Below are 12226 nucleotides of genomic sequence, written 5' to 3' on the forward strand. Positions count from 1 at the left end.
AAAATTTTTCGTTAAAACAAGTTTCAAAAAAAGGCTTTTACTGCTGTTATCTAGTCTTGACTGTTCTACAGTTACCTGCCTATTTAGTTAAACCAACCTCCTTTTACTAGCATGAAAAAAAGATTAAACACAAAAGTTGTGGGAGGGTTACAGAACTTTTGGGCAACACAAAAAGATTGGCCAGCATGACGCATACTGACGCCATGTTCATTACAGCAATCATATAACGAAAATCTCAAAATCTACTGGGTAACGTTTTTTCTTTGCAATTGGGGGGTCAGATAGATAACCTAAAAGCAGTTTCCGAGCGGCAGGTGACATTTACGTGCTGTTCGTCGACAGGCATGCAGAGAATTTTTGCCTTTGACCATGGTAAATTTTATGCAAATCGAATTGAATTCAGTTTTTTAACGGTTTTTATTTAATTTGTTACTTTGCATTGTGACGTATTTTATTTGGATGCAATTTTCACCAAATTTTGGAGCTGGCGTTCAAGGTTTTCTTACAAGTGCCGACACCTATGTAACATTTCAGCAGAATTTGAAATGTTGTATCACTACCTTCATTTGTTTTTGTTTTTGTGTATCCTGTAAGAAAATCCTGGAAGGAGCAACGTCGATGGAATACACAAGTAGCCAATTACCGAATCAGATGTAGAGGTAGTTGAAGAGGAAGACTTTGATCGAAAATAAATGGAATGAGGAGACGTGTGGTTCTGCCAAGGTCGTCCTTGTTTTTCCTTTGTCACAAGGATTTCATCTCCCAACATACATTTCCTTCTTACTTTTGCAAAAATATTCGACAAATCTTCAACTTTATTTTTGGCTACCGGAAGCGCTGTATTACACAAGGCGTATACTTTGCAGAAAATGGAATACGTCAAGTTGCAAAAGCAGACTTGTACAGTAGCAAACTGGACAGCACCTGCTGCTATAAGCTGCCATATGGATCTACCAAAAATGGATGAAATCAAAGAAAGAAATGAAAAGAGGCTGTTTGTCGTCGTCTCAACCTTGAAGGCATTTTCGGATGCAGCCATATCCTTCGGTAAGAGTCAAATACTTTCAAAGATAAGATTTTTATGTATCTTGTTCGTCTTTCTGCAGACCATAATATAATAAGGCTTTATAAAAGCAAGGACGGCGGTACCGTTAAATTTCAATCCATTATAAACACTAGCCAAAAGATGATTCGTTTTGTTTCGAGCAGTTGGTATTGATCAGACAACGCTCGTCTTTTTGTTGTTACGATCAGCCATCAGGTTGGCTGTGTTGAAGGGGAATTTCATTTTACGTGCGTCAAAAGGCGTTGTTTAGATTGAATGTCACGTGATGCCGAGTTTTAACCAATCACCGGGCAAGCATCCACTTGCATTTCCACATGTGTACAAAACAGAGTTGCCCGGGGCAACGTGGCGCGACAACTCGCCTTTATTTTTTACTACACTTGCCTATTTGTTTATCAGCCACTCTGCGAACAAGGCTGCTTCGTTTGCGACGTATCTCTGCCGTGCCGTGTCGTATTTTCCATCGGTTTTCAGGTAATGTTCGTATTACATCTCGATAGTGATCACCAAATCATTAAATTGACGATTGGAAACGGATTTCCTCTGTTCTAGTCGATTTTCGTCGACATGTGTGCTGGTGACGACGGCTGGTGCCACTTGTTCATGTTGTGAACCTCCACTTTCCTCCGGGCACTGGGTGAAGGTCTCACCGCCGTGAAAGTGTCTCCGCTTCATCATATACAGCAGCCATGTACAAACTATTCAACAGAGGTGGTATGGTTTTCTCTCTCTCTAAAATTATGGTTATCTTTTTCTCAAATTAGTCTGAATGCTAATCTGTCTAATTATTTACTCTTGTCATGCAAAGCTGTGGAAACACCCAAAACTCTTCCACCACCCAAGGTTGCTGCTGTAGTCAACGTGGAGGAAGAGCCACCTGCGCAGCTGATCTTGCTGCCTTGCCCAATCTGCTTCCGAACATTCAAAGTAGAATCACTGGAACGACACAAGAATGTCTGCCAAAAAGTAGCCACCAAGAAGCGGAAGGTGTTTGATTCTGCCAAACAGAGACTGGAAGATTTGCCAGATGTGCCCAAAGTCAGCTTGTCACCACAGCAACAGCAACAAAAGGTTCTGTCATCCCCTCTGGTCAGAAGGTCGATGTTGGATACATCAACTTTAAGCAAAAAAGTCCCTCCCTGGAAGGAAAAACATCTCAGTCTGATTAAAACTGTGCGACAAGCGAGGGGTGCCGACTCAAATCGATGCCCTTGCTGCGAAAGGTATACGCGAAATGACAATTTTCTAGACATTGATAAACTAATGTATATGTTTTTCGAAACATAGGAATTTCGGCGATAAGGCATTCGATAGGCATGTGGAGTGGTGCAGGGAACAGCAGTCACGGATCCCAAAATCTCCAACAAACACAGAAGCCAAAGAACGATGGGAAGCGCGTACTAAAGTGAGTCGAGTTTCTCCCCAGTCGGCCGCCTCCCAGAGGCCGGACGTGACATGAATAATTATTACGTGGCCTTGTCTTATTTATTTATTTCTTTTTTTTATTCCTCTGCGTTTTCTACATGTTATTTTTGTTCTTTCTAATCTCGTAAATTTTTCTTTATGCAGTACCAAGCCCCGCTATTACGTCGTTCGATTCGCTCCAAGTATTCACCTACCAGGAGCTTGTTTAGCACGTCGGGCAGTCCTGCTCCATCAGTTGATGGTCGACTGACAGCCCCAGACAGCGCCCAAAGTTTGAGCGGCAGTCGGGCGTCATTGGATTCGCGAGCTTCGTCTACGTATTCGTACCAACCGACCAGCACGTTCAGTCGCAGTTACAATAACTATAACAATTACAGCAACAACAATAATAACAATAACAATAATAGTATCAGCAGCCAGAAGAAAAATTTGTACAATAGCAATACGTTGGGTCGGGCCAGCGGAAGTGCTTTTTTGCGCCATACCAACGACCGTCGCTCGCTTCGCGTCTCGCCTCCATCTCCGCCACCCATTCGTCGCGTTGTCGAATCGCCGCCCGTCCGGCGTGTCGTCGATCCGCCGTTGGCAGTCACTTTGACCCCTCTCAACAATAACAGGACGTCAGCGCTGAGGGCTAGTCTGCGAATGAAGAATCCGTTTACGTCTATGGCCAGTTCTTTTCAATCCAATCCCACTCCAGCGAAACCGACAGTAGCACGACAGCCGACTCTGGTTGTTCCAGCGTCTCCACCGGCAGCCAATAAACGCCCGACTGTGTTGCAATTGTTTACGTCAGCATTCAGCCGACCGAGTCCAGTAGCGCCGGCCAAGAATCGTGGTAATGCGACAACTTCGAGTCTCTCTGTTGGACAGTTGGGTCAGGGAAGGCGATCAGAACCAGAGGGTGTCGAATCGAAATTGATGACTGGCAGCTGTTACAATTATTCAGCGCCAAGTAAAATCAAACCCAGCAGGTATGTGTACACTACTGTACTGATTTGGTTTTATTTTTTATTAATCACATTGTCGCATTAAATTTATCAACACACTTGAAAAAACAAAACAAACAAAGATCTACTCCTAATCTTGGGAAGCGTTTGGTGGTTGGAACCTGTCTTCTCCCTAACAAAATCCGCCCATTAACTTACACAAAACAAGCGAGAAGGTGATTGCTTGGGAAGAGTCCTTCGCGTTCTACAGCTGTATCTTCACAACTGTTTAAATATTCGTCTGTTTACTAAACTGCGTAGGTTCGGGAGTGACAATTATAATCCATATTTGTCAGCTGAACGCCAGATGGCTGAACTCTTTGACGATCGTCCGAAAAAAGAGCAATTAACGAAAGAGCACAAAATGACCGATGATTTGACCCCGACCTCCACCAGTAGCATCAGCAATACTAGCACGACGACCAATCAGCCCGATGATACGGCCAGTATGGAGCAGCTGGAACAAGATTTGAAGAGTATCCTGTCTGAAATCAGTCAGCTGGGCCAAACGAGTACCCATGAAAGGGAGGCCAGCTGGCAGAATAAAAAATCAGCTGCCATGACACCGTCCGTTCGGTTATCAACTGCCAGCAACAATCCGTCAACAATATCGCCCACTACGACTTCCGTTCCGACAGTGGGGCAATCAATGGAGGAGGAGTCGAAACCAGTTCCAAAATTTTGTCATTCGTGTGGCGCTTCTTACCCTGAACGTCATACGGTCAAATTTTGCTGCCAATGCGGTGCTCGTCGACTTTATGTCTTGAAGAAAAAGAAAAAAACAAGAGCCTTTTCAGAGTCCCATACATTTCTTATTTTCTTATTTAACAACTCTATCTGTTTTGTTTATTTTTGCTTTAACCCCAGATTATTACTAATCTGATTCACGGGGTGAAGGTGCAAAAAGGGGTTGGCCAATCAACAAAGAGACCACACCCATTGATTTTATCCCTTACGTTTTTTAAGATTATTTCTTTTTTTCATTGTATTTTTTTACCTTTTTGGTGCTATTACTGTCCAATTTGTCAGCGTATAACTTGTTTCCGTCCCCCGTCAGCAACAGTGCTTCAATGACAACTGACCAATCAACGAGTAAAGTTCTTTATTTTGAATCTTCGCTTTTGCGTTCCGCATTTTTTTGTCGATACAAAGTAAACACAATACGGCCGAATGCGTGAAAATGTGCAACCACCAAAATGATGACAAACTGTAACAAACATTTTCCGCCGTTAGATGGCAGAGCAACGGTCTTAATCAAACTTGTGTGTTCTTGTATTCGTGCGTGCGTGTGTGTGTGTGTGTGTATAACGGACCAAATTTTTTGTTCGCCTTTATTTGTCATGCTGCCTTCTACCATTTGTTTCTTTTTGTTAATCATTTGAATAATGCAAAAAATCAACTTTTTATTGGAAAATTTCCAAGGCGTTTATTTTTTATTATAAGGATCGCGCGTGACGACCCGGATACAGAACGCATTGCGCCATTTTCGCTACTTTATTTTACAACTACGCCATTGCCTCACTTTACGTTTCCTGTCGTCTAGTCGTTTCTCCTCTTTTTTCTTTTTTAGATGGGGATTAGTTTCCGGTGCTATAGACGCATTATTTGTTATACACAGAAACAGCCAAATAATACGGCAAAAGGGCGTTCCCTTGTTTTGCTATTAGATGAAAATGCGACAATGACCTAGAACCAGAATGATCTGCGCTTTAATTACTGCGACGTTAGTCTGGCATATAACCAACGAAGTCACATGCCGAACGGAGATGGGAGTTTTCTACGTAATCCTATTTTAAACGCCTCTGTTTTCAATCTCGTTACCATAAGTTTCATTTGATACAGCTTATGTCGCACTTTGGAAGTTCTTTAAAATTTTTTAGATTGAATTTTTTAAAACAGTCTTCAAGGTTGCGGTAGCCCGTCAGTATAGATTGCGTCGTCACAAGATTATAAAATTATTTTTTCTTTTTTTTTTTGAATGGCGGTTAGCCGCCAGAGCAAAGTTGTCTGGTCTTCCGCTAGGGGGCATTAGGTTTGACCCTGGCCTTACTGATATAGTCTGAAGCTTCACTCCCAGTATAGGCTGGTCGATTTCGATTTTCGACTGCGCTGTTCTTTTTTTTTCTCTTGTTTGTGTTCAAAAATTGGCAAATCGCTGACTGCTTTAATAGAATTGACCATGCCATCAGAGTGAGTTCTTTGCTTGATCCATTCCCTCTGTTTGTGTGTCAGTCTGTGTCGATTTCTTGTCAACGTCATGTTTGGGTCGCATTTCAATTGCTCTCCCGCAAGGTTTTACACGCTCTTCGACCCTTTGTTTGGTTCTCCTACGTTCTCTGTACAACCCGTTTCGTGCTCCTTCAGCCATCAACGTCTTTATTTTATTTTTTATATTCATTGATCATAGGAGTCTGTGTGATATTGGAGAATCCTGACTAGTTTACATGTGATTAAATTTTGTCTTTCTTTCATGTTGACAGCAGTCGTGGCAGCAGCAGTGGAGGAAGCCAGGTCGTAAGCAATGGCAAGATTCATGGATACCTTATTGTTCTTGGGTGAGAACTTAATAAAAAAATTTAAATTTTCTTGATGAAGAATTATACTAGTGGTTGGTTATAACCAGACATATTTTGACATCTCAATTCATATGGGTACCACTTTTGTTATTTTTTCTCTTGGTCTAAAAGACCTGGACGTGCCCGGACCTGTCCGAACGGACATTCCCCACCCGCGAGGGGTGGGGGCAAGGCAAGTCAGGGCAGGATAAGGGGAGGAGAGAGTTGCAATCAGATATGCATATGCATACTGCCTTATACTGCCTCCCCTACTGGTTTCTAAAAGTGAAAATAATATCATATTCTCATCAAGTTTTAATGTGAAATTCTTTTAAGGCTTGAATGGAATCTAAATATTAAACCATTTCCATTCCTTTGCTATCTTTAAAAAACAATCCAGGAACAATGGCAGTTTACCCTCAGGCGACAAGGGTCGAAAGCGATCCAAATACTGCGTGACGCAGCGGCCAAAACCCAATGGAGTCCAGCCATCCAACCAATACCGCGTACAAACACCTCAAACCCATCCGGTAAATATACGCTTGTCGTCGTTGAAACCAAAGCAAAAAGAGTTTCCATTTATTTTTGGATATTTGATACTTAGGCTGTGACGGATGTGAATCAGCACACCATTTTCTACACGTTGCCCCGGCACCAGGCTGTCATCGTCGAGTATACTTCCGACCCGACAAAGGATATGTATCAGGTACTCACCTACGCCCATATCCTTGTTTTACATGACATTCTGTTAAGAAACCTTTCGAAAATAAGTTTAAGTTTAAGCTCTATCACGTATGTATACATCCTGGAATATAGATTGGCAGATCTTCAGAGGAACCAATAGACTTTGTTGTTGCGGACACAGTGCCAGGTAGTTTAAACAAGACGTCAGTAAATCGAACATCTTCCTGCTCAAGCAATGGCGGTCAAGTCGTGCCGGCCGTTGGCAGAGTGGCACAGAGTACCATCAGTCGCTTTGCTTGTCGTCTTCTAGTCGAACGAGACAGCCTACCCGCCAGAGCTTACGTCTACGCTGCAGGATTTGATTCATCTCGCAACATCTTTCTAGGCGTAAATGATAATATTTTTTAATATCAGTAATAATTCCAACATTTTATTTTGCGTTAATAAAACAGGAAAAAGCTACAAAATGGGAAACAGACAAGGGTATTGATGGTCTTACCACAAATGGAGTACTACTGTTGCAACCGAAAGGTGAGTTTGAAGGCGGTGCCGCGTCGCCTGGACAATGGGTTGAAGTTTCCGTTGGAGGAGCCTTGTATCATTTAAGAGATTCACGGTCTGCTCCTCAGAAAAAATCACAGGTTTATTTTTATTTTTTGATAGTTATTTATGTTTTCTTTATTGAAGAAAAAAAAAATCCACATTTTTTATTTGGTATGATTTATGCGATTTTCAAGGTGGAAAATGAATTTAATTTGCTGGTGGATGGATCGTTAATTGATTTGTGTGGCGCAACGTTACTATGGCGGAGTGCCGAGGGCTTGGCCAAAGGACCGGTCAGTTAAAAAAAAAGAAAGAGAATATAATTTATTTTGAGCTGTTATTGCTCACATAAAAAAATTGTGTTGCAGACAGCTAGACATTTGGAAAAAATGGTTGACGAGCTGAACGCAGGCAAACCACAATGTCCAGTTGGTTTAAACACGCTTGTTCTACCCAGAAAGTCAACTTTGCCTCCGCCCGATCAAACTCCGTATGTTTATTTAAAATGTGGACACGTTCAGGGCCAACATCATTGGGGTAAAGAAGGAGAAGATCGCACTTGCCCTATCTGCCTTAAAGTTGGCCCTGTCTCACAACTAAGTATGGGTCTAGAACCAGCCTTCTGGGTGGATCGCGAACCACCCACATACGCTTTCAATCCTTGCGGTCACATGGCTTCCGAAAAAACAGTCAAGTATGGTCTTTTGTTTTTGCATTAATTGGCCTGTGCATATGCCTTATTTATTTATGCCTTTTTATTTATTTATTATTTCAGATATTGGGGAGCTATTCCTATTCCTCACGGTACCAATGGTTTCATCGGCAAATGCCCGTTTTGCGCCACACCGCTCGAGGATCGAGGTTTCGCGAAACTAATATTCCAGGACCATTTAGATAGTTAATTAAAAAATTGTGTGAATGCGAAAATGCGGTTTTGTTGCCTCCTTTTCATGGTCTGTCTTTTATTCATCGATTGTACATTATAAATGAAGACGACCTCAACAACTTTTTGTCCTTCCACACCTCCCGCAAAACCCGTACTGACTTTTAGAGAGAGAAATACACATTACTCTAATGTAAATATTCGTGCTCCAATATCTTCAACTAGCCAGTCAATTCCTGCTAGCAAATTATCTCCGTTCATGGCGCTGCAACCGACGATACGCCAATGATGAGTCTCAATGCTTTCGAGATTCAGTGCCTTTTGATTTTTGTTAGAATTCAGTTTTTTAAGTTGTCTCATGTCAGCAGAGATGTGCTTTATTTGCTAATTTACAGTTACCTCCTTGATTTCGTCAGCGGTCATTGCTCCAGGCAGATCCTGCTTGTTGGCAAAAACAAGTAATGTGGCACCTGATAATCTCTGTAGAAAGGCAAACTAGTTTATACAAATAAAATATGTATATGTTATTACAGAGTTGATACTTCTTCTTGAAGTAAAGAATGTAGTTCTTTGGTACAGTCTTCCATCCTTCTTCTGTCAATACTATCTACAACCCAAACAAGACCATCTGTACTTTCAAAGTAGTTTCGCCAATAGGACCGTAAAGACTTTTGCCCTCCAACATCCCATATATTGAGCTGGTAACTATATGGAAGCAAGGTGTTAATTTAGAAAGAAATACACGAACAAAATTAGGTAAAATTGCACTTCTGGTGCTCCAGTGTCTTTATGTTGAAGCCTAGAGTAGGTGAAATGGTGTGGACGTCTTCACCATTGAATTTTTTCAGTATTGTCGTTTTGCCTGCATTGTCGAGACCACTATAACAGAAGAAAAAATATACAACGTTAAAAAACAGACTCAAATGGGTATACTCGTAGGCGGTATTCAATAAAAACGGCAAAGAAAAACACGGACAGCATTAGGAGTCGCATTTCCTTCTCCTTTTGTTTCAATTTTTTTAGTATGGTCAGTAGGACCATTCTAATATAGGGGCTTGGGAGTTGGGACGTTGGGCGGTATCAATGTAAGATATTTATTTGATTTTACTTGGGTCAACTTGTTTGTTGTTGACAGTTTGTAGTAACCAAGTCCGCCCCTTTTCATGGCAAACGCCATCTGCTAACGGTGTTCTTCAAACGCTTCAAATTTCGAAAAACTTGCTTTGTATGTTTGGCAATTATTTAGTCCCATTTTGTCCCCTCACCCACCATGTTGTCAGTTGCTCAACCCTGTAACCCAGTTATATCATCAATCCCCCATTATTGCTATTTTCTTATGCTATAGACCAGTTTCGGATGCTGCGTTGCAAAATTTAAAAAAATCCAGGGGGGGTTTCGATTGCAGGGGGAGATAGGAAAAAAAGGGGTTTTTGATTTATTTACCCTAGTAATACTTTTCCAATTCAGGAAATGTTCTAGAATACTACACTTTAAGACATTCTGCGTCTTCTCCAGTCATTTTAAATAATTAATCATCCCTAGTTTATCCATGAAAATTAATTCAAGTAAAAGGCTAGGGATGCTGTTTAGTATTTTTTGCGTTTCTAGTGTCAAGAAAATATGTAAACATGGGTGATTCAAATGTTAGCAATCTAATACCTCAAACAATAAATCTATTTAAACTGTCCGACTACGCAAATGGACTTGTGTAGATAGAGAAGGATATCTACTTAGAAAAATTGGCAAAAGTAAACATCGATTGTCCATACCTTTTCCCAGACCAAATGTGGCAGACATCGATCAAATTGTTAGAAACAAGTAACACACGCTAACAGAACTGTTTTCGTTTATTTTTAAACCGCTAGTTTATAGAGAAAACCAATGACTAAATCGAAATCAGCGTTCAATTTCGATTATGCCGTCTGATTTTTGGAGAATTTCATGAGATGTCGTTTTTGGCCAATTTTGACAAAAGTGGGAAGGCTATACCCTTCCTACTTTTTCATTTTTGTCTAAATTTTATTGATTTAGATTGAGAATTGAATGAAAATCACGGAAATCAGGTTTATTTTTCTATTGGTATTATAGTTTTCCATTTAATTATTAAAAAAACATGAAATTAAGTTGGTACGCTAACAGAACTGTTTTCGTTTATTTTTAAACGGCTAGTTTATCGAGAAAACCAATGACTAAATCGAAATCAGCGTTCAATTTCGATTATTCCGTGTGATTTTTGGAGAATTTCAAGAGATGTCGTTTTTGGCCGATTTTGACAAAAGTGGGAAAGCTATACCCTTCCTACTTTTTCATTTTTGTCTAAATTTCAAATTTTGCCTAAAATACATGATTTAGATTGAGAATTGAATGAAAATCACGGAAATCAGGTTTATTTTTCTATTAGTCTTATAGTTTTCCATTTAATTATTAAAAAACATGAAATTAAGTTGGTGCGCTAACAGAACTGTTTTCGTTTATTTTTAAACCGCTAGTTTATAGAGAAAACCAATGACTAAATCGAAATCAGCGTTCAATTTCGATTATGCCGTCTGATTTTTGGAGAATTTCATGAGATGTCGTTTTTGGCCAATTTTGACAAAAGTGGGAAGGCTTTACCCTTCCCACTTTTTCATTTTTGTCTAAATTTCAAATTTTGCCTAAAATACATGATTTAGATTCAGAATTGAATGAAAATCATGGAAAGCAGGTTTATTTTTCTATTGGTCTTATAGTTTTTCATTTAAATGTTAAAAACCATAAATTAAGTTGGTGTGCTGACAGCACTGTTTTTGTTAATTTTTTTAACGGCTAGTTTAACGAGAAAACCAATGACTAAATCGAAATCAGCGTTCAATTTCGATTATGCCGTCTGATTTTTGGAGAATTTCAAGAGATGTCGTTTTTGGCCGATTTTGACAAAAGTGGGAAGGCTATACCTGTTAGAAATTCCTGAACCCGAACCTGATGGTTGAGAAACCGACAATTAAAACAGAATGTAAACGGAGAAAGAGTGACAAAGACCGTCGTAACCAAAGAACAGAGACCGAAGAAGATTAATGTGAGAAGAGGAACGAATGAGCTGCTTTCATATAGACATATAATAACGTCCGGTGCAAGATATGGAAATAGAATAGTAAGAGAAGTCATTACTAGATGGCGCCACTTGGAACTAGCATGGAGACATCTGGTAGGAAAGGGTATCACAAGATGGCGCCACTAGGATCTGCTTATATGTAGCTAGATGGTGCCACATGGAGCTGGCTCGTAGATAGTTCATGTAATTATCGCTAGATGCCGCCACAAAGAGCCGGGTATCTGGTTCAGAAATCCATCGCTAGATGGCGCCACAAAGATCCTGTAAGTGCAATTACCGAAATTGACCACTAGATGGCGCCACATGAAACTGACAGACAGGGCCATCTAATGCGAGACCACTAAACTAGAATTATCGGAGAAACTGTCATGAGATGGCGCCACCAGTAATTATTAACAAACAACCGAGATCAGCAACTATGATTAACTGGTTACTTCATCACCATGGTAACAAGGTTTACCAGTTAATCCATTTCCATAGCAGCCGGGTTCGTTCACCTCACAAGATCACGCGCGGAAAGAAGAATAGAAGTTCGAGACGACATCTACGCCAGCGCCAAAATTATTGTTGCGCGTAATTATTTCTTTGTCAACGGTGTTTTTTGTAAGCGGTTTAAAAGGGGCTGTTTCAGGCCTAATTAATACACACAATTTTCCACCGACTTTCCTGCCTGGTATCCTTATTTGGTATCGTTATTGGTTGAAATTCTTACCTGTTATTGTTTGCTTGTTGTTCGCCGCCTTGCTGTTCTCGCTGTGTTGCCGCCTTGCTGCCTCTGCTGCTTAGCTGCCGTAGTTTCCATTATTCAAGCCACCGTCGGACACCTAGCCATCCAACTAAACCGGAATAATCCGAGCATCCGCACCTAAAGAAGATCCAGTCATCAGTATATTAAATATTCTCTACTTTTCTTGTGTCTTAAGTTATCGCTGTTGTGTCGCGGCAATAACCGCCATTGTATTCCGTTCTTTAGGGCAAATTCTTCTCTTT

General features: G+C 40.6%; 3 protein-coding genes across 9 annotated transcripts; 2 read left to right on the forward strand and 1 right to left on the reverse strand.

Moving 5' to 3' along the window:
• The first annotated feature begins 372 nt into the window (after positions 1-372).
• Positions 373-4894, forward strand: LOC116928364 (probable serine/threonine-protein kinase nek3). Of its 3 annotated transcripts, none has more exons than XM_032935437.2 (9): positions 373-522; positions 595-1047; positions 1107-1540; positions 1619-1780; positions 1875-2289; positions 2354-2471; positions 2636-3465; positions 3564-3656; positions 3742-4894. In XM_032935437.2, exons 4-9 carry the CDS (start codon positions 1756-1758, stop codon positions 4361-4363), a joined length of 2103 nt encoding a protein of 700 aa, XP_032791328.2. In that variant the 5' UTR covers positions 373-522; positions 595-1047; positions 1107-1540; positions 1619-1755; the 3' UTR covers positions 4364-4894. The 3 variants fall into 3 exon arrangements, with proteins under 3 accessions (XP_032791328.2, XP_032791329.2, XP_032791330.2); XM_032935438.2 differs by having other exon boundaries at positions 1619-1777; XM_032935439.2 differs by lacking the exon at positions 3564-3656 and having other exon boundaries at positions 377-522.
• Positions 4895-5039: 145 nt separating this feature from the next.
• On the forward strand, positions 5040-8343 carry LOC116928369 (protein pellino). 4 transcript variants are annotated; one of them, XM_032935447.2, is made up of 9 exons: positions 5040-5670; positions 5961-6035; positions 6436-6565; positions 6640-6741; positions 6852-7106; positions 7172-7360; positions 7457-7555; positions 7631-7956; positions 8038-8343. In XM_032935447.2, exons 1-9 carry the CDS (start codon positions 5660-5662, stop codon positions 8162-8164), a joined length of 1314 nt encoding a protein of 437 aa, XP_032791338.1. In that variant the 5' UTR covers positions 5040-5659; the 3' UTR covers positions 8165-8343. The 4 variants fall into 4 exon arrangements, with proteins under 4 accessions (XP_032791338.1, XP_032791339.1, XP_032791336.1 ...); XM_032935448.2 differs by having other exon boundaries at positions 5964-6035; XM_032935445.2 differs by lacking the exon at positions 5040-5670 and adding an exon at positions 5716-5772.
• LOC116928380 (ADP-ribosylation factor-like protein 2) lies at positions 8190-9292 on the reverse strand. 2 transcript variants are annotated; one of them, XM_032935463.2, is made up of 5 exons: positions 9122-9292; positions 8914-9024; positions 8688-8850; positions 8545-8640; positions 8190-8463 (listed from the first exon to the last, which is right to left on the reverse strand). In XM_032935463.2, exons 1-5 carry the CDS (start codon positions 9184-9186, stop codon positions 8329-8331), a joined length of 570 nt encoding a protein of 189 aa, XP_032791354.1. In that variant the 5' UTR covers positions 9187-9292; the 3' UTR covers positions 8190-8328. The 2 variants fall into 2 exon arrangements, with proteins under 2 accessions (XP_032791354.1, XP_032791355.1); XM_032935464.2 differs by having other exon boundaries at positions 8545-8625; positions 9122-9287.
• Between the last annotated feature and the right edge of the window lie 2934 nt (positions 9293-12226).

The sequence above is a fragment of the Daphnia magna genome, linkage group LG8 (assembly GCF_020631705.1).
Source record: "Daphnia magna isolate NIES linkage group LG8, ASM2063170v1.1, whole genome shotgun sequence".
NCBI classification, from domain to species: Eukaryota; Metazoa; Arthropoda; class Branchiopoda; order Diplostraca; family Daphniidae; genus Daphnia; species Daphnia magna.